The sequence below is a fragment of the Sparus aurata genome, chromosome 4, assembly GCF_900880675.1.
Source record: "Sparus aurata chromosome 4, fSpaAur1.1, whole genome shotgun sequence".
Taxonomy (NCBI): Eukaryota; Metazoa; Chordata; class Actinopteri; order Spariformes; family Sparidae; genus Sparus; species Sparus aurata.
The window spans coordinates 31,965,901-31,989,181 of NC_044190.1; the positions used below are offsets into that span (position 1 = coordinate 31,965,901).

At 43.7% G+C, this 23,281-nt stretch overlaps 1 protein-coding gene across 5 annotated transcripts in view; it reads left to right on the forward strand.

The window, feature by feature from the left end:
• Positions 1–23,281, forward strand: part of tln2a (talin 2a) — a 94,091-nt gene that overhangs the window by 27,013 nt on the left and 43,797 nt on the right. For 4 of the 5 annotated variants that reach the window (XM_030414361.1, XM_030414365.1, XM_030414363.1 and 1 more), the window contains 8 exons: positions 17,085–17,260; positions 17,866–17,963; positions 19,353–19,482; positions 19,849–20,001; positions 20,916–21,058; positions 21,166–21,293; positions 21,584–21,647; positions 21,756–21,860. In XM_030414361.1, the coding sequence (XP_030270221.1) occupies positions 17,125–17,260; positions 17,866–17,963; positions 19,353–19,482; positions 19,849–20,001; positions 20,916–21,058; positions 21,166–21,293; positions 21,584–21,647; positions 21,756–21,860 (957 nt within the window). In that variant the 5' untranslated portion in view covers positions 17,085–17,124. Of the gene's footprint in view, positions 1–17,084; positions 17,261–17,865; positions 17,964–19,352; positions 19,483–19,848; positions 20,002–20,915; positions 21,059–21,165; positions 21,294–21,583; positions 21,648–21,755; positions 21,861–23,281 lie in introns of those variants that run through there. The other variant, XM_030414366.1, reaches the window with a different exon arrangement.

Here is a 23,281-nt window from a genome sequence, read left to right on the forward strand (position 1 = left end):
AAAGGCAGAAAACAAATCGGCGTCCCGCAGAGTGTTGGAAACCAAACGAACTGTGGTTTTACAGAACTTTTAAGAGTAAGGACGAGCGTGTAATTCTGGCAGCACTTGCATGAAACCTTCCCCAACCAGACCAGTGAAATCTAGACTTTTTGTCAGTACGTTTTAAAAAGGATGCCATTCGTGTACATACGTGGCTCTGCCTCCTGTATCTGTTGTGACTTTCCCCAGCGATTGTCCTCCAAGCCTCGGCCAACATAAGCTGCCTGCTCTCTCTGTGATCTGTCACGACTGAGCTTATCAAACAGTTGTGGAACTGAACACTGGAACTAATGTTGGCTACAATATTTACAGCACAGGACAGTTTCTGGTGTCTAGATCTGCTACATAACCATCATACTTCGCTTTCAAAGCATTCTTGGCGCTTTTTCCATATTTGATACTGTCAGTCACCCTAGGTCATTTGAAAATCCTCTAAAGTTGTCTGCCACCTTTTACTGTCTCCTATTGCTTTTGCTCGTCAGTGGATGATCCATAGTCTACTATCAGGGCTCATTATTTAACTCTCTGCTTTAGTTTAGATTTTAGAGTCAGTAGACGGAAAAGAAAGCTGTCTGACCGAGCGGAATTTAATCACAGTCGCACATGCTGTCGCACCTCATTTTGCGTTGTCTGATATCTATAAATGGCTGAGAGCTGTGCTGTTAAGCGGGCAGCAGCAAACCTCTTTCTGTTATTTATCGACAGTCATATTTCTTCTTTTTCGCACTGTTGCAGGCACAAGTTTAGATGAATTCCCCTCAGCCTGGAGGAATAAAACATTTAATTGGAACTGGCGCGTTTTTGTTTCCCCAATTAATTTTAATTACCGAGCTTAATTACTATATATGTAGGTTTTTATTACATTTAAAAACATCCCAGCTTTTTTCCACATGGCCATGAGCGGATGCTCTGATCAGATGTTCTCCTCCGGGCGGTTGTGTACCGTCAGGCACTTTCTTGCCAACTCATTCAATCAATTATTGTATAGACCTTTTTTTTAAGTGCAGCTAAACAGCTTGGCCATGTTTGTTCCAAAGAGAGAAATGTCTGCGCTGAAGATGGCTAAACGTCGAGAGTGTGCATTCTCCTGGCCCTCGGCCAGCGGACTCCACTTGGGATCGACTGCAGAAATTCTCAGAGGCCGTAAGACGATAGCGATCCGTGTGACGCATCATTGCACATTCATGAATATTTTGTGTTATCTAAACTAAAACGTCTAGCCCGCATACAAACCAGACTGTAGATACCTATGTCTGTGGTGTGTTGAGCTGTGGCCTGGACCATCTAATCCTAGATATGTACATTTTCCAAGCACCAAACATCCCAACACATAGATACGTATCATGTATCCTACAGTCATGGCTGACACAGACCTGATTCACCGCGGTGACTGTAAAGGCGGCGGTTGCGGCTGATCGTGTCCAGATGCTGTGGAACTGTTGAGTCAACGCAGCGCCATCATTTAGCAGCGCGGTCACCTGCAGTCAGCGCAAGGTCCATTTATCAGAACCGACGACGGCTGGGTCTGTTACTCAGCTGTCCCCGCTGACTGTTTATGGACTTTTAGAGGATGTGGTTTGGTCGTCAAGTGTTGCAGCTTTGCTCTATTTGGTAAACAAGGAGGTGATGTCACTCTCAGAGGAGCAGATGGACCTGTGCTGGACACTTTTTTTACATTTCCTAATGAATGTATTTTTTCGACGGATATCCCTAAAGAGCTTGAGGGGTCGACTCACGATTCCTGGGTTTGATGGTGCTAATTGGCACTGTTGTCGGCACACGATGGTGTTAAACAGCTGTTTCAGAGGTGGAATGATGGAGGAGAACCCATGTTTCATCAGTTGTGGCCTGAATCCAAGATGACTCCAGCCTCGGTTATGAGAGGAACTATCTTGTACAGCTGCCTTTCAAGCTTACAGGAAGTTGGCAGCGGTCATATGAACATTATTTCTTTAATCCAATTGAAATCATTCTGATTGGACGCTCCAAATGTTCCATGGATACTAAAACGCGTGTATGTTAACGTGCTCCATAACATTTGATCAGGATATATGTTGTTTTATTTGACATGTGTGAAGTCTTTCTGATTGCTGTAAAATGTCTAACCTGCTGGAAATGTGACAGAGGTGGAAGATTAAAGTCATTTTTCAAACTTTTGTGCGAAAATTGAATTATTTTATTTATTATTTAGCTTGCTGTTAAAACAGTGTTCACGATGGACCTTTTGTGGGAACACAAAAGTTTTTTTTAATTTAAATATAGATTATCAAAGGTTTAAATAATCCATCTTGCTCTGTTTGAATATTAATTCAGACTGAACTGGATCGGATCAGTCTCTCCCAATTAAGGCTGCTACACGCGGCTTTTTTTAAATTCTGATTGGACTGTTCTCATTATTAGTGAAATGTTAATGTCCACTGTATATGCAGGTACTGTTCAACCAGACAGATTTTGGGTGAGGTGTCAGTTTAAATTTGCAGGCCTTATGTCATTTAATTATAAAAAACACTCACACAAGGAAACTTATTTAATAATGTTTCATCTGGCAAACCAATGATTTACTCTCGGTCCTGCTGGATCTGCCAGGAGAAATGAGCCTCGTGGCTGCAATGTGAAAAATCATTCATTTGCCGACTTGCTGTCTGTTAATCTTTACGAGAACTCTGCTCATGGCTGGCTACCGACCACATCTTACAGCGTCTCCTCCATGCTATCACCGCATTCCTCCCACTGACACACATTTGACTGGTAGTCGGGGATCGTGCCTGCCGAGCACATTGCCACGGCAGCTGGCTGGCACGGGTCGCAGTGAATGACCTGTTTTTCCAGGCAGTGGTCGCGCCCATTGGGAGGCCGGTGCCAGACGACTGCGTCGCCAAATAGAACTGGCCACAGTGTCCAGAACCCTACTGGCCTCCTTGACATTCAGATCCAGGTGGCCATCATGGGACCAGTTGGAAATTTTTTTTTTCAGATTGATTGAAAGAGGGTGAATTCTGGCCCCGATTCCCTTTTTTGTTCTTTGCAGTGCAGCAGGTGAAATGAAAGGTCGGATCAGATTTGGGCCATCCTGTATGTGTGTCTTAGTGATGACCAACATCGTCACAATATCAATCAAACCACAATCTTTTCCTTTCAGTCACGTTGTCATATTTCACGGTCATCACAACTGCAGCAGTGTGAAAACTTAAATATAGCAGCACTGACTCACAAATGGCATTTGTCTCATGCCTAAAATTGCACTAAAATGATCCCCTCCATCTGATACTCAGCTAAAATAGATTTTATAGCAAATATGAATCACACAGTATGCAAATGACTTCAATCTCTTCATGCTGCAGAAGGCAGTGGAGTTATTATAGAGGAAACGGATCAGACTAAGTCTTTGTGCCGTAGTTAAAGGCCAGGGATAATTCTAGCTGTCAGACAAAGACCCATAAGAAACACAACCCCCTCAATAACTTGCTTAAAGCACACCAAAGCACAGAGATTATGTGGGTGTCCGGTGCAGTCCAGTGTTTTTTGATTTCCCCATCTCTTTATGAGGCAATCTCCGGGCTTAGGGGTGCCTATGTGACATGGGTGCAGATGACCAGAGACGACCTTACCATACATTACCATTACATTTCTTGCTCTGCCTTTTCTGATCCGTCACAAAAGATCTAAAAAAACTAAAGTACATGCCTGTCATGTCGGAGGACTGTCGGCTCTTTGATAGGCGCATGAACCGAAGCAGCGTCAGAGGAAGTATCTTGAGTTAAAGTGCCAGAACCACACTGTAGACAAACAGAAACAAAGTCCTGCATTCATATGTTGCTTAAACAGAGGTGCAGATGTCGTGGGAGCAGATTGTTGAGCTGCGGCCACGACTGCCTCAGCTCACAAATGTGGCATCATGGAACTAGATTTCCATATTCTGCTCCCAAAAAATATGTACACTTATTATTTATCGTAAGTGTTATTTAAGCACTGTTTCTTTACTTTTGCTCAAATGCGACTTCTAGATGCTTTTGTAGAAACACTGCATGTCAGCATCTTGCAGCTCCAGGAGCTTCGAGGTGAAGCTGACTCGACGCGGGACGCTGTTGGTTTCAGCGCCGTGTGTTTCTTGTGTTTGGGAGAAAGAAAAAGACAAAGGTCAGAGAGCAGAGCTTTGAACGCAGTAAGAGTCACATTGGCCTCGGGCGGAAAGCGAGGGTAGTTTGTTGCGAATCCTTTCCGCAGGTTGGCACAACTTGGCTCTTTTGATTGTCATTTTGTGTCGGTGGTCTCTTTCCTCATGGCTTGTGTGTTTTTGATGTAGGCGTGCTGTTGGGACGGGAGAGGATTGTGTGCGGATGATTAACCTCGCGGGGCTGATTGCAGGTTTGCGCTTGGAAAGTATGTGTCAATAAGTAGACGGTGAGACCTGTGTGTATTTTTAGTTCAACTCACAGAGCTCCTCGTATTGTAATGCGATTGCGACGTATTTGCATAGTGGGGGGGGGGGGGGGGTTTGTTCCTTCGTCATGGTGGCAGCCAGTTTGCACGAAGGAAAATGGATTTGGGCGATGTTGTTAATAACAGTTATTAGGGAAAATCCCTGTATGAAAATTAGCGAGAGTGTTATCACCCTCAAGGGTTTCAGTTTTCCTAACTTGCTTGTGCTCCGCGGGCCATCGAAGCTGCTTCTCTCCGCTTTCAAATATAAACAAACACTTTTTTCAGTCTACAATTTAATGTCTAAGAGTCCCATTATAGTCTGAATATAGCTGCAACTCCTTTTTGTGTTCTTGCAAGGACTAACGCATCTAAACACAACACACCGACCAGCAGTGGCTTCAATCCACACTCGTATCGAGACAGCAAATATCAGTGGAACTGTGGTGTTTTCTCATTTCCTCGCCTTGGAAAACAGATCAGATATTAGTCAGGCCTCAACCAACCTCCGTCTCCATGGCAACCTGTATCCGCATTTCCAACACATCCGCGATTGGCGATACGGCAGTCTGAGTAACGTTAAAGGCTGAATCCGCTCGTTTTCAAGCACCCTTCACAGTTGATATTTGGCTTGTGCCAAAGGATGGACGGGAGCGATTGTGGTTCGGTTTCAGACGTCAAATTTGATTCACTTCTCGGGTTGAGGGGCTGAACTGATCCCACTTACTGATCTGAACTGACCCCATACTTTCAACCTTGGAGGAAAAATCTTTTCGGGGGCAGGAGGGGAGGATACGATCGGCTAAAAACAAATAACTTTTGCTCCCCCTTTTTAACACCAAAATAAAAAAACAGCAACCTTTCCTGTGACTCGACGCGGAACGAGGCATCAGCGGCGAGCTTGGCGTTGGATTTGTGGCAGTGCTGGTCGACTGTTTGCCTCCTTCTCTCTCTCTCTCTCTGCGTGAAACTCGACACCTGCGTCGGCGCCGTTGCCGACAGAGATGCATCACCTGCCTGCCTGAACCATTTGCCAAGCTCGCTCCCTCTTTCTCCTTCTCCCCCCCCCTTCAACTCATACACATGCACACGAACGTGCACAGGCGAAGACACGCAGGCAGACAACAGCCGCGTAGCTACCGTCACTCAGGAGGTATGCAGTCTGTCACCTGACCCCGCCACCAACCAGGTGGATAATTATGCTTACAGGCTTTATTTCTCACACGTAGCTTTCCTTTTCAAGTCGCAGCACGACCGAGTACGCACCTTCCCATTTTCGTCCGCACGTGTGTCACAGTTGACTCGTGTGACAGTGAAAGCCAATTAAAAACATTTGTATATTCTAAGGTGTAAATATTTTTATTCTTTCAGGCATATATCGCTGAAACCTGTTATGTTTTTCTCAACACGTCAGAAGGAGTAGAAGTAAAGGAAAAATGATAAGAGATGTGATTGGTGGATACGTCTCTGCCTCACGGGGCCGGGCCTCGGTCACAATGGCAACCGACAAGTATTCATCAACATTTCCTCGCCGGCTGAAATAGTGAAAATTACTCTTCAGTGATTAAGATGTTTTCTTTAAAAATCATTCAGTCAGCCTGGCTTCATTAATGTTGAAGCGACTGAAAAGTTACTTATATTGGCTCCGGACAGCTCATCCAGTGTAACCCAAATCTCCGGAATCCCAGAAGATCCCAGAATGAATTCAAAAGATGTAACTTACAGCTTCAACGTGGGGCCAAGCTTGTGCTCCCACGTCGGACTGGGTGCCCGCTAACACTTGCAACTTGAGAGCTTGTTAAGATTTCAGCTTAAAAAATGGTTTAAACAACGTGGTTTCAAACTAATTTGACATCTCAGGGCTTCCCGGAGACTTGGATTACGCTGGGTGAAGCTGTATGGAGCCATTTAATCCTGGGGTTGTTTTTTTTTTTTTTTTTAAGTCCCCGGCTACTTTAGTTGTTCAGTAGAACGCTGCGACGCTCCAGAAATGGTTTGTTGGCTGGGAAAAACCTTCACTTGACTCCCCATCTGCGGGGTGGTGAGTAGATAATGCCTGAGATTTTATTCTTAGGTGAACTTTTCCTTTTTAAAAAGACAGATTGAACTCTGCTGCCGCCTGTGTGAACTGTGAGTGCTGAGAGGGAGCAGGTCGCAGCTGAAGCACTCAAGGAAAAAAAAAAAAGGCCGTGCGACGTCCCCTCAGTTCCTCACCCTTCATTTCCCAGCAGCTCCGGAGTCACATGTGGACTGTTTTAACCTCCCGGGCCACCGCGGCTCCGCTCAACCTGCTGCATGACGATGACCTCACTGTGAACCGAGTCGGCTCGCTCGTGTGTGACTAAGACTGTGTGCTTTAGATCACTTCCATTTCTGCCCGATGAGTAGGCAGAGAGAGCGTCTCCCGTGTGGTGTTTACACTGCGTTATCATGGAAATGATGACGACAGCGCTGATAAAAAAGAAAAAGAAAAAAAGTGTTTGCAGCTGAGTTTATTCAAAGGAAAGGTCGGCTTTGCTGGAAACTGATTCATCCTTGAATAACTCTGTATACACGGGAGCGTGTCTGTGCAGCTGAGAAGACTCAGATTAATATACCGAAACACTTAAAAGGCCGGCAGAGATGAGTAGCAATAAATGTGGTCAGCAAGCTGTTGGCTGTGTACAGGACTGTAATTAGAGGGGTGGCGTCTTTTTTTTCAATTTTTTTAAAGCGTTTACAAAAACATCAGCACAAGAACAAGAGGTGCTTCTCACACGTTAAAGCGTGCTCAGTTTACTACCATACCTACAGTAAACCTACCTTTGCTTCTGAAGCCGTGGAGCCAGTCGTAAGCAAACAACTGTATTTACAAGGTGAAAAGCCCTGATAACGACGAACTCCAATCATTTTTCACATTAAAGTGTGTCAACAGCTCTCGGAGTGCTACTGCTCACGAGAAACAAAGTTGTACAACGCCTGCACAATCTGACAAATTGCCTGCAGTGATGTCACTCAGTGGCCCAGTTGCATTGTTGGTAATGTGGGTGGCAGGTTTAAAAGAGGAAGAATGTGCAGAATAAAAAAGCTAGTACCTCCGTCTGCTATCAGTCTTGATCATTTGCTTTCAAACTCTCCATAATGACTCCTGCAGCGTTACGTGCGCCATGCTAGACCGGGGGAGTGCTTTTTAAAGCCAGGTGCCCACATTACCCACAATGCAACTAAGCCACTGCAATTTATCAGATTACACGCAGCTTCCTTTTGGAGCCACAAAAGACTTAACACTGCTCTTTACTACTTTTTTTCACATGTGCAGCAGTACTCCCCCAAAAACCTGTAAACACACTTCAGTGTGGTGGAGTTACCCTTTAAAGACAGATGTACTATACTGTAGATTAATGACGGTGGCTCCTTCCTGCTCGTTGTGTGGTTTGTCTTCAGGCAACTCTAACCAGGAGTTCACGTTAAAGGGATGGCCACCTCGAACAAAGGCCAACTTAAAAAAATGTAATATTATTTAGGTGATTTCAGCTCTTTACGTCGCTGTCAGTCGGACATGTCCATAAAAGGTCTTACTATCTCTGCCCTGCAACGCAATGTTGATTCTTTATGTCCGTGTTTGTCGACATGGATCCGATCTTGCTAGGCGGTGTGATCTTTGCCCGGGATCTGCAGATTTTAACCTCAGTCTTTTTACCACTATGTCGTGCATGCGGATATATATCACACTCGTGACCATTTCACACGGTTCTCATCTGGAAAACAAGCTGGAACTCCCACTTAAGGACATTAAGAACGCCACAGCAGCATAGACAAAGTATAAAACGGATGCACGCTAAAGATAAACTACACTGGTTTGTACGAAAACCGGTCAGAACGGAAAGTGTAGATTCAAGTCTCAAAATGATCAGGTTTCGGCTCATGTGAGAAAATCCAGCGACTGTGATGATTCAGTGTAAATGAATAGAATTCGGTGCAGCCTGGTCCTATCACGCAGATTTTCCCCACATAATAACTCGAGCAGACCCCCTTGAGAGGCTAACAATGAAGCCTGACAAAGTGGTGCATTACACGGCCTAATTATTATTCAGCAGCAGCGCATACAAAATAGATGGATCATAATATGCAACATGCTCCAGAGCAGATTAGTCCCCAGCCATGTACTTGTTAGTTAGACGCAATAAAGCTTGTGCCACGGCGGGCTCCGGAGCGAAAGCGATCTTGTTTTTTTCCGCATTCATTTTCCCCCTCATTCTTTGGAGAGCCGACACGTCTGATTTAATCCTTTCACTCATTTTCTTTCATTCACCACGTGTGAACACGCGTCGTGGCACTTGAAATGTGGCTCCTCAGCTGTCAGATTCATTTGTAGGGGGAAAAAAAAACAAAAAAACGACGTGAATGCGTTTCCAGCAGCCCTCAACCCTCGCTGCGTCTCCTGAGGCCGTGTGCGGTGTCGAGAGCGAGAGCCGCTGCCGTGTGATGAGGTTGTATTGGTGCTGTGCGACGTGCTGTTTTCCGTTGTGGCGTTGCTTGAGGTCAGGAGCTGTGCGCTTCTTGACTGCGAGAGTTAAGAGTTTGTTTCGAGTTTGTTTATCTGAAACTTGGCTGGAAACGCTTCTTTTCTTCTCACCTGCCTAGAAAGGGCAGGCTGGCGTCTGTCTGATTGACAGCTGCTTGGCACAAGATTTGACTGGCTTCATCGAATTAAGGTCACCATCCACGAAAAAAGGAGAGTCAACGGTAGTCCTGGAATTGTCGCAAAACTTGGAGGCATCATCCGGAAACCAAAATCAAAAAAGTCTAAAATATAAATTGATCCTTTTTTGGTTTCTGATTGCTTTTCTCAAAGGAGAACGCATTTTGGTTCCAGTTGGACTTTGAACACAGGAATGCTACTCTGGGGTTAACCAGAGACAACAGATGGACTAATCACCGCGCCTGTGTTAACCCAGTTTGGCCCCGGTGTTGAAACTAGGCTGCCGACATGCTCTGGCCAAATATTTAATATGTTCCCTGGTCCAGGACTCCTCTCGGGTTGGCCTGTTTCACTTGCGGGCTGCGCTATTATTGGATTAGAGGCCATGTTACTGTAATAGGGCCTGGGCATTCCCAGCAGGCACTGCTCTGCCTCATTGATCTATTGAACAATAGCTACATGTCCTAGTGCTCTGTCTCATTTTCCTTTTTATCTCACGGGCCTTTTGTCTGACTCGCTCGGCCGGCCGTTTTCTCCAAATGAAATCGAAAACAGTCTAAAGTTTAACCTGCTTTCCTCCTCTGCTGTGTTCTGTGTGCGCTGCTTCTGCCCTCCTCTGATGATGTCTGTATTCACTGTATCAACGTCAGAGCCGATGTCTCCGAGCTGCCGACTTCAACATTGCAACACAAACTAGACCGCTGCAGCTTGAATCGTTTGACATGTGCTTATATTTGTTCTCTTGGATGTGCGTTTTACCGGCTCCGCCTCAGCCTCATCCCGAGACAAGGGAACAGTGTTGGCAGGTCATCAGACTCTTGACACGCTCTGCTTTCAGAGAGTTCAGATAACCTGATTGGTTAAAGCCCAGGCACACGATCAAGCCATCACTTGGAAACGGGGAAAAAAAATGTATCTTTGATGGATTTGTCTTCTTTTTGTCTGACCTCCTCAAAAAAAAAAAAAAAGACATCCAGGGCGCCTCTACTTCGACTCCGGGCCACAGAGGAATAGCAGGAGTTACAGTATCAACTTTCCGAGTGGCCTCACCGCCACAATGTCTTGAGCAGCAGGGAGATGTACATCTTCTTTGTGTGCCTTTTGTGCAGGGTTAATATGATACACGGCTAAAAAGCACCTCCAGGGCTCAGCTGCGTAAAAGCAGTAGATTCTTTCCGCGATGCTTTCTCTTTACTGAAGTGGAACTCGGTGTTGGCCTTACATGTGCAGAACCGAAGAGAGGCAGGTTGTTTATTTTTATCTTTCCAGAAGCACATTAGAGTAAACCTTGACATAAAAGTAGTTGGTAGCGGCTCTGTGTTTTTTAAGTATTTGGTCATAAACCAAAGGCGCTAGATGTAACGTGAAGGGGCCGGCGTTATTTTCTTGGGACCCTGAATTTCTGTACCAAATTTTAAAGCAGCATTATGTAACTTTTCCCCCTTAAAATACCAGCTTCAGAATCATTTGTTGTAATAGGGGGTGAAAGGCGTCTCTGTCTCAGCCGCTCTTCAGGGACTTCAGTGAGGAAGTGACTCGTTACCACCTGGTGTTTTCCCACACACGTGGTCAGTATAAGCCTGCGTTGCTATACGCTACAGTGCGTACGAACAGCAGATCATTGCATAATCATCCAATAGCTCCCGGTGACCGTTGGATAGTGTTTTTTTGCTTGAAATGCAACCCGAAGTTGGCAATGAGACTCAAAAAATCAACTTTCGTACAAACAGTAGCTTTAATGGTAATCTCAGTCATTTCACTCTTGTCCAAACTAATGAGCGGACCAATCAGTGCCGCCCCTTCAACTGCTGCTGACATTTTTCAGCCGCACCTCATCCGCCTGTCGTAGTGTGACCTCAGTATGAAACGCGAATGAACATGCACAGCGCGCTCATTGTACGAGGGGTAGTCACCATATTCCCGGCATCTCCTTTTTAATTATTTAGCAGGAGTCCAGCTCTGATTTAATTGACCGAGCCTCTGCTTCGTCAGTGTGAACCACATGAAAAATGTTGCTCACAGCAGAGTGCTACTGTTGCTGTTGAATATTCTTTGTTATGTGAGCCAGCAGCAGATCAAAGGAGGCGTAGGTGTAACCGGTGCAGTTGGGTTTAAAGTCAGGAGGAGGAGGGATGCTTTGTGCTTATGTATTACAGTGTGGGAGGGTACAGCGTATTAATGATTATGGATTTGAGTGCTCTCCGTCTGTGTGTTGTTTGGTTTTTTTTTTTGGTTTTTTTTCCCCTTTGCAATCGGCGGTTGAGTGCGTGAAGCCGGCGCGCCACTGTTATCTCTGCTCAAAAAGAGCTCTTACTTTTGGATGTAAAACTCGCATTCATTTCTCATGATTGCGAAAAGGGTTCATGACGCCGTGAAAAAGGGTTTCGCTGCTGCTCTCTTGTTCGGCAGGAGTCGGCGTTGATAGTGAGGAGCAAAGCTGAAAGGGGAAGGAGACAGATACAGAGCGCCGCTGCTGCGGGCGGATGAGTCGAACAGTCAGATGCAGCAGGCAGGCAGGTAAATAAAGCGAGCAGGCGGGCAGATTGGCCCTCATCCAGGCGGATTTACCAGCATGGTGATGAAGATAGGAGCGGCGTGCGGAGGGCCGCTGAAGATGAGACTGCAGTTCTTCATCTCAATTGTGCACAGTGGTGTGTTCATCAGCCTCTCCGTGTAGTATCTCTGCTCCTTTTTTTTTTTTTTTTTTTACTTGGTCATTTCTTTTACAGAAGCAACAGGAAGTTTTTCGCAGTAATTCTATCAACTCATTAGTCATACATGACCTGAACAGGCTGTTTAGTCCTTTCTGAATGCCAAGTCAGGGATTGGATAATCAAAACCATTTTTCTATATTAAATCATCATTTTTTTTTTCCATTCAACAGTTCCCCATGATTAAGGTTTGAGTCGGACCAGACCGACAATAAAGCCCATCAGGGTAATTGCTAGTGGCACGGTTCAAAACCGCCTCTCTGTGGGAGTTTTTCAACAATTATTCAATGGATTGCAATTTAAAAATTTTGTACAGACAGTCATGTTCCCCCTCCTGGGTGATTTTTAATGACTAACTTTGGTCATTAACCTTAACTTTTCTTCTAGTGGCATTGGCTTTGGTATATGATTTAAACACACGCAAAGACCTACTGACGTTCCAGTGTTAATAAGCGAAGCTAAGAGGGAATTCGTGGCATACCTGCTAATACCAATAATTTCATTGTGACCATGTTAGCATTTAGCTTGAAGCAACATTGTGTTTATGTACAGCCCTGCAGACCTGTTAGCATTACTTACAAACCACATGGCGCAAAAATCAAGACGTTTCTTATTGCATTCTTCATTATTTTCTTCAATGAGTATGAAGAATTCTGCATGCATGTTTTTATTCATTGTGTTTATTGTGCTGATTCTGATGGTAGAGATGGTATTAATACACCTCTGTTAACAGTATCCTTATTGATACTGATATTGTTGCTTTTGAAGCCTGTCATACCCTTCAAAAATAGTTTATATCGATATTTAGTTTTTCTTCTAAATGGTGAGAGCAGCCGGTTCAATTGGTTTCGGTCCACACACGACTACTGAAGTGGGTTTTGTTGCTGCTGTATGCACACTGGAGCCTTATTCCCACCCTGGATTTGTTAGCAGCCCAGTGAATTGGTTGAACTCAAGTGTTGTAGAGGTTTTACAATCACATTTGATCTCAGCAAATCCTTTCTCATCGCGGGGAAGGGAAAATGTATAATAGGATGCTTTGGCGGTAATCCATCTCTGATGGAGGCTCTGCCATGTCTTGATTCAGGCTGAAGGAAAGATTTACCTTTAATACTTATTTTTTTCCCAACTTGGCTCTTCATTGGAGCTCCGTGCTCACAATCGAGCTCATAATTTGTTTTGTTTCGCAATATATGTATTGAATTCGATGAAAGGTTTGATGTTAAACAAGCTGAAGATACAAGAGTGTTTATGAAACAAATCATTTCTTATCTGTAGCGTGTTTTGTGCGCAGCAAAATACATTTTATAAATCGCAGATGATTCACATCAGGGCTCAACATGGTTCCAGGAGGGATAACAAGAAACATGCTGTGTGATATAATCTATTTTTTTTTTTTTTTTTTTTTCTGCTACTGCTCGGACTGAAATTGATTTTTTGTTAGCTGGTCAAGGTAGCAGCAGCTTTTAGCCTGACTGCAGAGAGTTTGTGGACTGGTTACAGCATCACAGGTGGAATCTTTTATTTACCTGCACGGTTGAAAATCATTTGGTCTGGTTGGTTTAAAGGAGCAGAGCAGCCTGTCGGACCTTTAGGTGAGGCCCGTGGCCAAACAGTTATCTGGTTACGTTTCAATATAGGTGCAGAACATTTGTGAGTTTCTTTTCATTCTTATGCATTTTATAGTTTATAATCTTTCAGAACATTCTGACCTGGTAACAAAGATGTGACTGTGATCGTGCGTATTTGCCCTGTGCACGCTTGTATCCACACAGACATTAGAGCTGGATTGCAGCTGTTTCCACCGGACGATTGTACTTTTAGTGTTATACAAATCTCTTGATGTTAGTAATTGATATAATTGAAGGAGAATAAAAGAAAAAAAAAGAAACAAGTCAGATTTTCATTAAACTCTAGCGCTGAGGACCTGCTGGTTTCACATTACAAATACAATTAGAGTAGAATGAAAAGGCGCCTCGGGGGTGCGTCTGATTGCAGGAAGTTTTGGTCACGTTAAAGATGTTGAACCATGATGCGGCATTATGTTCCGATCCCAAAGTGATTTTCTGCGTGTGTAGTTAACACAGCCATGAATAGCTTCCTCTAGTCCCGTTCTGTGGTCCCGTCAGGCCTCGCCGGCACTTCCACTGATAACATTTCATCGTATTATTAGTTTATCGTGCTCCTTCCTCATCGCTTCCTTCTTATCTCTTTACTTCTTCCTGCGGTTTGTCCAACCATTCTTCAAGGCCTGTGAGAGGCTGATGCGGCAGAGATTGCAGTCTAAAAGAGGAATATCACATTATTTATGTGGTTTGCTTGTTGAGGCGAACAAATACCACCAAAAGGTAAAAAAAAAAGGTAAAGAAAAAAAAAACAAAAAACAGACCACCGAGGCTCTGGTGTGTGATTTAATCAGAACAGGAAAAAGAGAGGGAACATTTTTTGACGGACTCTGAAACAGATGGCGGTTCTTTGTTGATTCAAATGTACGATACAGGATTTGAACTATTTTGAAAATGCTTTCATATACTTCTGCCTTTCCACAAACGCCGCTTTTGTTGCTCTCATCTAGCGAATTATCTCCTTTAAGGGAATCTCCGGGAGCTTCCTTCGCTACACCGAGAGAACTTTTTGCTTCGAGTGTCAGGTCAGGTTGACCAAAGTGGGATCACTAGACTCGTGTTTGATATCCGTTTCGGGATGGCGTTTGACCTTAAAGCTTAGTCAGACTCTAAAGTGTGAGAAAATGTCTGGCTTTGGTCCAGCCGCTATCAACAGGAGGTTTGTGGAAGTGCTCGACTGATTAAGACGGAGCCCAAAGCAATAACCCAGACAAATTTACAGGCCGTATTAAAAAAAGTCATGCACCAATGAATGCGGTTAATAAAACCAAAAAATAAAAAAGGATATTATTATTCTGAGAGTATTTTTTTTTTTAATGATGTGCTTCAGAGGCTTCTTTGAAACTCTGTCTAAAAAAGGCTGTCTCTGATATTATGTCTAACTGCAGTGATCGTGTTTAATAGTAGGGATCAATGCCAATCTTTTTTTTTTGGTGCCTCTTTAACATGCTAATGTTGCGCCGCAGCTACGTTCTGGCTGCTGCGGATCCAGATTGACATCGAGGGCTGGACAAACGCCTTCACTCTTACATGTGAACACATCTCACGTAGGACCCAGATTCTGAGCCTCTGAGCCGGGGTCAGAGGCCGGCTGAGCAGAGGAGGGCCCACCCGCGCACTCCAGCCGCGGCCCAGACTGACTTCTCACCTTTGACCTCCCAGGCACAGAGGAGCCCTGTGTTTCCATTGGTCCCAGACAGGAGGGGCTCTGTATGGGAGGTCACAGCACCTCTCCTCCTCCTTCTTCTTCGTCCTGCAGTAAATCTCTGTGAACCACAGCAGTGTTGATTCATGCATATATTTGTCAACTGCAATACATTATTTATTTTACTTTTCTTTTTTTTCAATTTGTGAACACAACAATGAGATGTGTTGATGAAGGTTAGCAGTCATCCAGGTCATGGTAACGATAAGCGCTATATTGTAGGCAAATGGACTTGTTTGAGTTTCTTCAAGATGTTTCACCTGTCATCATAAAGGGCTGCTGTCTGTTGATGCGACCGTGTCTCTGTTCTTTGGCTCTGGGGCTGTGTGCTTTGTGCTAACATTAGCCACTGAATCAGTCTGTTGCTGCCACTGGCTCTGTCTTCTATTACGGGCTGTTTGCTTTGTGCTCCTCGGTTAGCGGCTGAACGACAGCCTGTCTCTGCCGCTGCCTCTCGCTTGTTCTTAAGCTCTGGGGCTGTGTGCTTTGTGCTAACGTTAGCCACTGAATCAGTCTGTTGCTGCCACTGGCTCCGTTCTTCTACTCACGGGGTGTTTGCTTTGTGCTCCTCGGTTAGCAGCTGAACGACAGCTTGTCTCTGCCGCTGCCTCTCGCTTGTTCTTTAGCTCCGAGACTGTGTGCTTTTTGCTACTGTGTTAGCTAGCCGCCGAAGAGCAGGCTCACTGGCGTTGTGTGCTGGGAGCGCCGGACATCGTTGTCATCGCTAACTGCATCCATCTACTTTCTGTCTCGCAGTGCAAGCAGCTTCTCAGATACTTATTTGTACACTGCTAAACCTGGGTAACGAATTTCGTCCCTTCATGCTTTTAACTAGTTGAATGACAAATAACTGAACTAAACTGAATTTCTTCTTAATTATAGTTTTTGATTAACGATACACAATTGAATGGAATTTTAGATTGTAAGCAGTGAGACACAGACATTTCTTAACCAAGAACAGACGAGGCAGCAGGATTTACAGCTCAATATTATGTGTTGTTTTCCCACAGTGTGTTGTTCAGGATGTTTTTGCAGTTAACTTTATAAGTGGTAAGAAATGGAAGCATGCTGTTTGTAGACAATTTCTTGAGAGGACAACAGGCTGGAAATTGCTCTTCTGCGACTGTACGTGCGAAGATGACAATGTGTGTTCAGGCTGCTCTTGATGTGTCACTGTTTTTTTTTTTTTTTTTTTTTTTAGAATTGCAATGTCTGAGAAGCGGTTTATTTTGCACATGCAGTATGGAAAGCGATTTGCGTACGTGTTGTCTCTGCAGTTCCAGCTGTCGTGGATAACACTGGGTGCTGTATTTTTTTTACCTTTGTAGTCTCTTTCACCAGATTAGTTCCGTCTCGTCTTCGTCCCTCGCAGGGACCAGATGGGCCGTTTTCAAAAAGTGATACATTTGTTGTCGGCTCTTTTGTTTTATGAAGCATAACAATGGCTTTGCTGTGCACAAATTAGCACTTTCTTCACATTCATACGATTTCATTGTTTGTGACAGTGCGAGGGAAATACACTTTCTCTCAAGTTTGTGCGTGTGTGCTTGTGTGTGTCATAACAGCGTGCCTAACTACAAGAAAGCACAGTAGCGTGAAGTGATAAATAGCTCTAGACAGGAAAAATGAAAAAAGATGTTACCTGTTTTATCAACCAGAGCAGTGATGCCACAGAGGATTAATAGAACAGTATATTCAAATTTGTAAAAAATTGCAATTACCCCATTAGCGAGAGAAATCTGAGTCAGCCTGTGTGTAAAGTGTGCTCTCCCTCTCTTTAAGAATAACAAAGCCCTCCTTCTCGTTCATCACAATCAACGAGTTTCGTGTTTTTTTTAGGGCCTCCTGGACTCGTGCCGTGCAATAAACTCACCTTCTCTCGCTCTGTCTGTGTTTTCCTGCAGGTGTAGCTGCGGCCCCCCCCCGCCCACACTGCCCGCCAAGATGGTGGTGTTGTCGCTGAAGATCTGCGTCCGCCAGTGCAACGTCGTGAAGACGATGCAGTTCGAGCCGTCCACAGCCATCTACGACGCCTGCAGGATAATCAGAGAGAGGGTCCCCGAGGCTCAGACCGGACAGGGTGAGAACGATTAAACAGACTCTTCACAGGAAGAACTCTGGATGGGGATGTAAAGTGTTAAAGAAACGGGGATGCAGATCAGTACAGCATGCAGAATGACAGCCAGCGACGGGTCAGGCTGTTGGTTGGATGTGTGTCCCTGGTATTAATATTCTTAACATCATCATTCAATAAGCACAAACAGCAAAAACATTGTAATATTTATGATTCAGAAAAGCATCTTTCTCGGGCCTATCATGACCCTTAGATTCCCTTATTTCATTTTCTGTCTTGTGTATTATGAAATATTGTTTTATCAGCGAATGCTGTGATCAGACTACTGATTTTGTTTTCCTCTGCCTGTAGAAGACCTTAGAGCCTTTTTTTCATGACTTGCATTACTAATACAGGTGATCAAAAGGAAGTGGCAGGGTCCGACTTTACTGTTTCCACCCGTCATCATCAACATCATTGTTTAAATTCCTGTCACAATGTTTAAAGATGTTCATAAGGCGTGCTGTAAGGAGTAACTAGCTGAAGTTGGGATTGAAATTTGATCCCAGCATGAGAAATAACCTCCATCAGGTCAGTTTCTAAAGTGCTGATGTTTCTCCTCACCGCTCCAGCTTCAGACTACGGTCTGTTCCTGTCTGATGAAGACCCCCGGAAAGGCATCTGGCTGGAGTCAGGAAGGACGTTGGACTACTACATGCTCCGCAATGGGGTAAATAATTACAACCAGTTCGACCCCGATACACCCAGTGTTGTGTCAGTGACCTGCAGACTCATTGCTCTTAATGCTTCTAAGCAGTTCTAATGGCCGACTACTGACCGAGATGTTGAGATGTTAACGATGAATAATAAGTCAATTTATAGCCGAATTTAGCAGATTAAAATGTATTAACTGACAATCAAGTGTTTTTTTACGAATGAACAATGACCTGCTTATCCAACATATCAAAGTAAAATACTACTATGAGAACGACAGGTATTTAAGTAAAATAAAATGTATTTGTAATTAAAGAAATATATAAAAAGACATTCTATACAAATTGATATTATACGTTTTGGTAACAATATGGTTGGATTTCATTCTGCAATTAAAATTAAGTCATTATTTTTTGTTAGTTCCTTTATCGATCGAGTAACTTGATCTTTCCTTTATCTGATTTTTAACTCCTAATGAACCCGACTACTGATTTTGCATCAAAGATCATTTCTAATAGAACAACCAAGGTGTTTCACACAGTATATTATGAAGGATTAACTGATAATTGATTGTTGAGACAGCTGACTGTCAATTAAAGAAATGGCTTTAAATTTGCAATATAATGGTCTTTATCTAAATAGCTCGCTGACAGAGTGCTTTATGATGGAGAAAATCTAAACAATTTCATCCGTCGAGAGGTTTGTGTAAAAAAAAAAAAAAAAAAAAAAAATGAAAGGTGAGCAGTTTTTATAACCGACTGAGAATAAAGACGTGTACGATAGAATTTACGGTTAAATCACACAAGGGGGAACAAAAGCAGTGAAGCAGAATGAGAGAAAGCGCGGGATAAAATTGGATATCAAGGAACATCAAAGGAAGCTTTAAAAAAAAAAAAGAAAAAAAAAAGTGAATTTAAAGACGCCAGCTGCAGAACCCCAGCCCGGCTCTGATCCGCCCTGCCAAAGGCTCGGGCCCGATTCTGGTTTGTCGTGTAGCGCTCCAGCTCAGTACATCTGTGGGTTTGGTTTCGCAGCTCTGAATGGTTTGTCCTCTTCAAATCCACCAAAGGCAACCCAGGTAGAAGGCATGACTGTGACCAATTATTCTGAACCAAATCTCTCCTCATTGTTGTGATTGGAGGGGAGCAGCGGGCTGTGATAGGCAGCCGTTAAATAAGGTTTTCTGGCCCATATTCTCCCCTCTCTCTCTCTCTCTCTCCATGCAACCTGGATGCATTTGATCATTTTCCCAGCGGGTACATTCAGCCTCTCTCTCTCTCTCTCTCTCTCTCTCTCTCTCTCTCTCTCTCTTCCTCAGCCTCTTTCTCTCTTACCTTTTTAATTCCTGAATTCCCCTCTCTTTTGTTTCTTTGTTCTTCAATCTCCATCTTTTGTCTCTGTGCAGGATATCCTTGAATACAAGAAGAAGCAGAGGCCCCAGAAAATCAAAATGCTGGATGGGGCCATTAAGACCATCATGGTGGACGACTCCAAAACAGTGGGAGAGCTGCTTGTGACTATATGCAGTAGAATAGGTACATAACTTTGTTTACTAGCCCTTTTCTATTCATGCTGAAGTAGTTTTATGGAGTTTTCTGCCCAGTTTTAACATCACTGCCAGAAGTCCTTTATTAGGTATTTACAAAACGTATGCATTCAAATTCAGTGTCACAAACTGTTAAAACGTCATTGTTCTAACAACTTTCTCTATTATTAAGAAATAGAAACAGAATGTTATTACATTAAATCAACACTTTTAACATCTTTTGCGAAAACAGATTGACTCACAAAGCATTAAGAAGAAAATCCTTTTAAACTGATTTGTCCTAAATCAAACATGTGTCCAACTTGACTCTGGTGGGGAAACTTGAAATCTTTTTTTGGTCTCTTTTGAATTCCAGGCATCACAAACTATGAGGAATACTCTCTAATCCAGGACACAGTGGAGGAGAAGAAGGAGGACGGGATGGGTACGCTGAAAAAAGACAGGACGCTGCTGCGGGACGAGAGAAAAATGGAGAAGCTGAAAGCCAAATTACACACAGACGACGACTGTGAGTTGCTGGAATACATGTCGGAAATGTCTGATCCTGCAAACTTTGGATATCTTGAAGCTTTACATTTCTTAATGTTACAACTTTGAGTTTCTTTAGGTTCAGTTTAAATTTTTTTTTATCTTGTGACACATTGTGCTGGTGAGGTTTAGGCACAAAAGCTTCTTCAGGGTCTTTTACCCAGTGGTGTCGCACCGACAACCGTTGAATTGTTGTGGCCCGTCGTTAAACACTTCCTGGTTGGCTTCACACTTCACAAAAGTTGGAACACAGTCTCGAAATGCGTCGGAGGTTTTGCAGCCTTCCCACTCACAACTCCGCCATCATCCCACCCCCACCTCCCAATATGAAAGTCAAGTCATTTCTTGTCGAAATGTCGGTACGGTTAATCTTTTTAACCAGGCGACTCGGTTGACACATGTTAAATGGATAAATAGAATATACACAGCAAGATGCACACATTAGTTCTTACCCTGGAAGAAATTCAGTACAAGCCTCCAGATATTATAAAATCTGTTTGTTTTTCGTTTCCCGTACCTGGGCACAGCTTCCATTTACTCCACCGGCAAGATTCGCGTTTCTGCCATCATCACTCTATATAACGATTGTCACCGTTAATCTTGCGATCTCGAATTCATGTGAGGCTGGTGGGAGGGAAACCGTCCCTTATTAGAGAGGTAACGAATGAAGAGCTGGTATAAAAAGCTTGGAGACGACAGTCGTGTAATCTCGCTCCTAGTAGTTCTTTAAGACACTCAAACCGGAGGATTTATTTTGATCTCTTTAAATCTTTGACTTTCTCTGTGCGACACAGATTGGATTCATTAAAAGAAACCACTAGTAACTGCTGCACACATCTAGATTTGGCTTGTTTTGTATAATCCGACTCCTGTGGCTGTGCTCCGTGTCATCAGTGAACTGGCTGGACCACAGCAGAACGTTCAGAGAGCAAGGCGTGGACGAGAACGAGACCCTCCTGCTCAGACGCAAGTTCTTCTACTCGGACCAGAACGTGGACTCCCGAGACCCGGTCCAGCTCAATCTGCTTTACGTGCAGGTCTGACCCGTCTTCCCTGAAGTCTGTCCATCAGATGCGTACCAAGTACAATGACTGGACTCGGCAGTACTTCAAAATGAATGAGAGGTTTTCTCTTTGTCTTTCAGGCTCGAGATGACATCCTAAACGGTTCTCACCCCGTGTCTTTTGACAAGGCCGGCGAGTTCGGAGGCATCCAGGCCCAGATCCAGTTCGGACCTCACGTAGAGCACAAACACAAACCTGGATTCTTAGAGTAAGGGTCCATCCCAGATCTCCAGAGTTGTTTCATGTTGAATGAACTGGCACATTTGACTAGATTGTCTGCCAAATATCAGGTGTCCAACTTGTTTAACTTGAAGTAGTCTGGCTGTAAGTTAAAGAATTCAGCCTGTCATGAAAGCAGTGATGGAAACAATTGTTTTCGTATCATAAATCCGGCATCGGGAGTGAGTGAGATTGATTTGTTTTGCAGGCTGTAGCAGAAACGATGAGGTCATATTTTTTTCTACGACTTTCAGCTTCTTGTGTTCATTTCTTTTCCAGCCTGAAGGAGTTTCTACCCAAAGAATACATAAAACAAAGAGGAGCTGAGAAGAAAGTATTCCAGGTGTGGTCACTGTTTTTTTTTTTTGAAAGAAATGCTTCACACTCTGCTCATTTCACAATTTTGCACCAACTGTTCAGATGCTGAATACGCGTTTAATCCGACCCGCAGGAGCACAACAACTGTGGGGAAATGACGGAGATCGAAGCTAAAGTGAAATACGTGAAACTGGCTCGGTCTCTGCGGACATACGGCGTCTCCTTCTTCCTCGTCAAAGTACGTGGTAACACACACACACACACACTAACACTGCACCTGTTATTCAATGAAAAGATCATATACCATGAAAAAAGTGAAAAATTTAGCCAGAAGTCCTTTTTGAATGAAATTATTTAAATAAGGGGGGGGGGGGGAAGCAGATTTTGGAATTGGCTGAAACTCAGTTGAAGCCTTTTATCTCCGGACTGTGAAATCTGCTCTCTGGGCCCGGAATTAACTGGATAAAGAACTTGCAGGCAGAACCGAGGAGGTGGCGTAATTGTCTGTGTCCACTCGAAACCTTCAAAGCTTCTAATGTCGGCCAAAACCGAAGAGGGGAAAATGGCTCCTCGAACACGCGATTGGGGCAATTTAAAAAAAAAATAAAAAATTCCTTTTCTGATGTGATTTTGGATTCAGTTCAGTTTGAAAGTTTGAAACAAGATCTCTAAAGCAATTTCTGAAAACTTGAGAAAAACCAAGGTGTGCATTTTTTTTTTTTTTTTTTTACACCTGCTGCAGATAAACACAGCTGCTCTTAAAGACTAATTTATACTGTAATAAGTCCTTGTTGCAAATATGAGAAACTTTTAGCAGCTCCATGTTTACTATTCATTGCAAGTATTCAGTTGTTTCTTTTGTTAGATACATCGTGCTTTTACAATCCCCATTTTGATGATTTGTACATTGATTAAAAGTATTTTTATTCCTGGCAAATGAAGAACAACAACATTTTTGCATTAACTGGGTCAAAAGACTCAACTCCAGTCCTGTAACAAAGCTATTTTTCCCTCGTGAATTTTTCTGTTTCCATTTCTTCACTCACACACAAGCACACACCAGCAGCACCTCTTCTGCATGGAGTTCAGCTTGTTGCTGGAAGGAAACCAAATGTGTCTGTGCAGCCGAGTGTGGGACTAAAGATTATTTTGGAGCCAGTGGTGGTGGTGGTGGTGGGGGGGGGGAAGTGGAGTGAATGAGGGCGACTAGGAGGCAAACACGGGACACTTAACTCTCCCAAATAAGTCCAACTGCCAGCAGATGTCTGCTGGAGGGAGCAATTTAGTGATTCCCAGTGTAAGTGCTATGACAAAAGTGACAAGTTACCCTTTTTTTTTCTTATTTCCCCTTCTCATTTGTCGCTGAGAGGACAACCTGCATAAAGTCATGGGGGTGGGGAAACCTCCCCGTCCGTATCAGTAAATTGCTTTCTCAGTTGTCACCTTTTCTGACTTCACTGCTGAGCTCTCGTAGAAAATGAGATCATTTCTGGTAATTGCTCGGGAAAAAGAAGAAAAAAAAAACGAAAAAAAAAAACCTCGCCAGCGCTTCTCTTTACTGACTCTGCCAGACAGTTCTTGGCTTTTCATCAGTTGCTCTCAGCACCAGAGGATAAGAGCAGAGATGAGGTACAACAAAGAAAGCAGAAAAAAAACTCT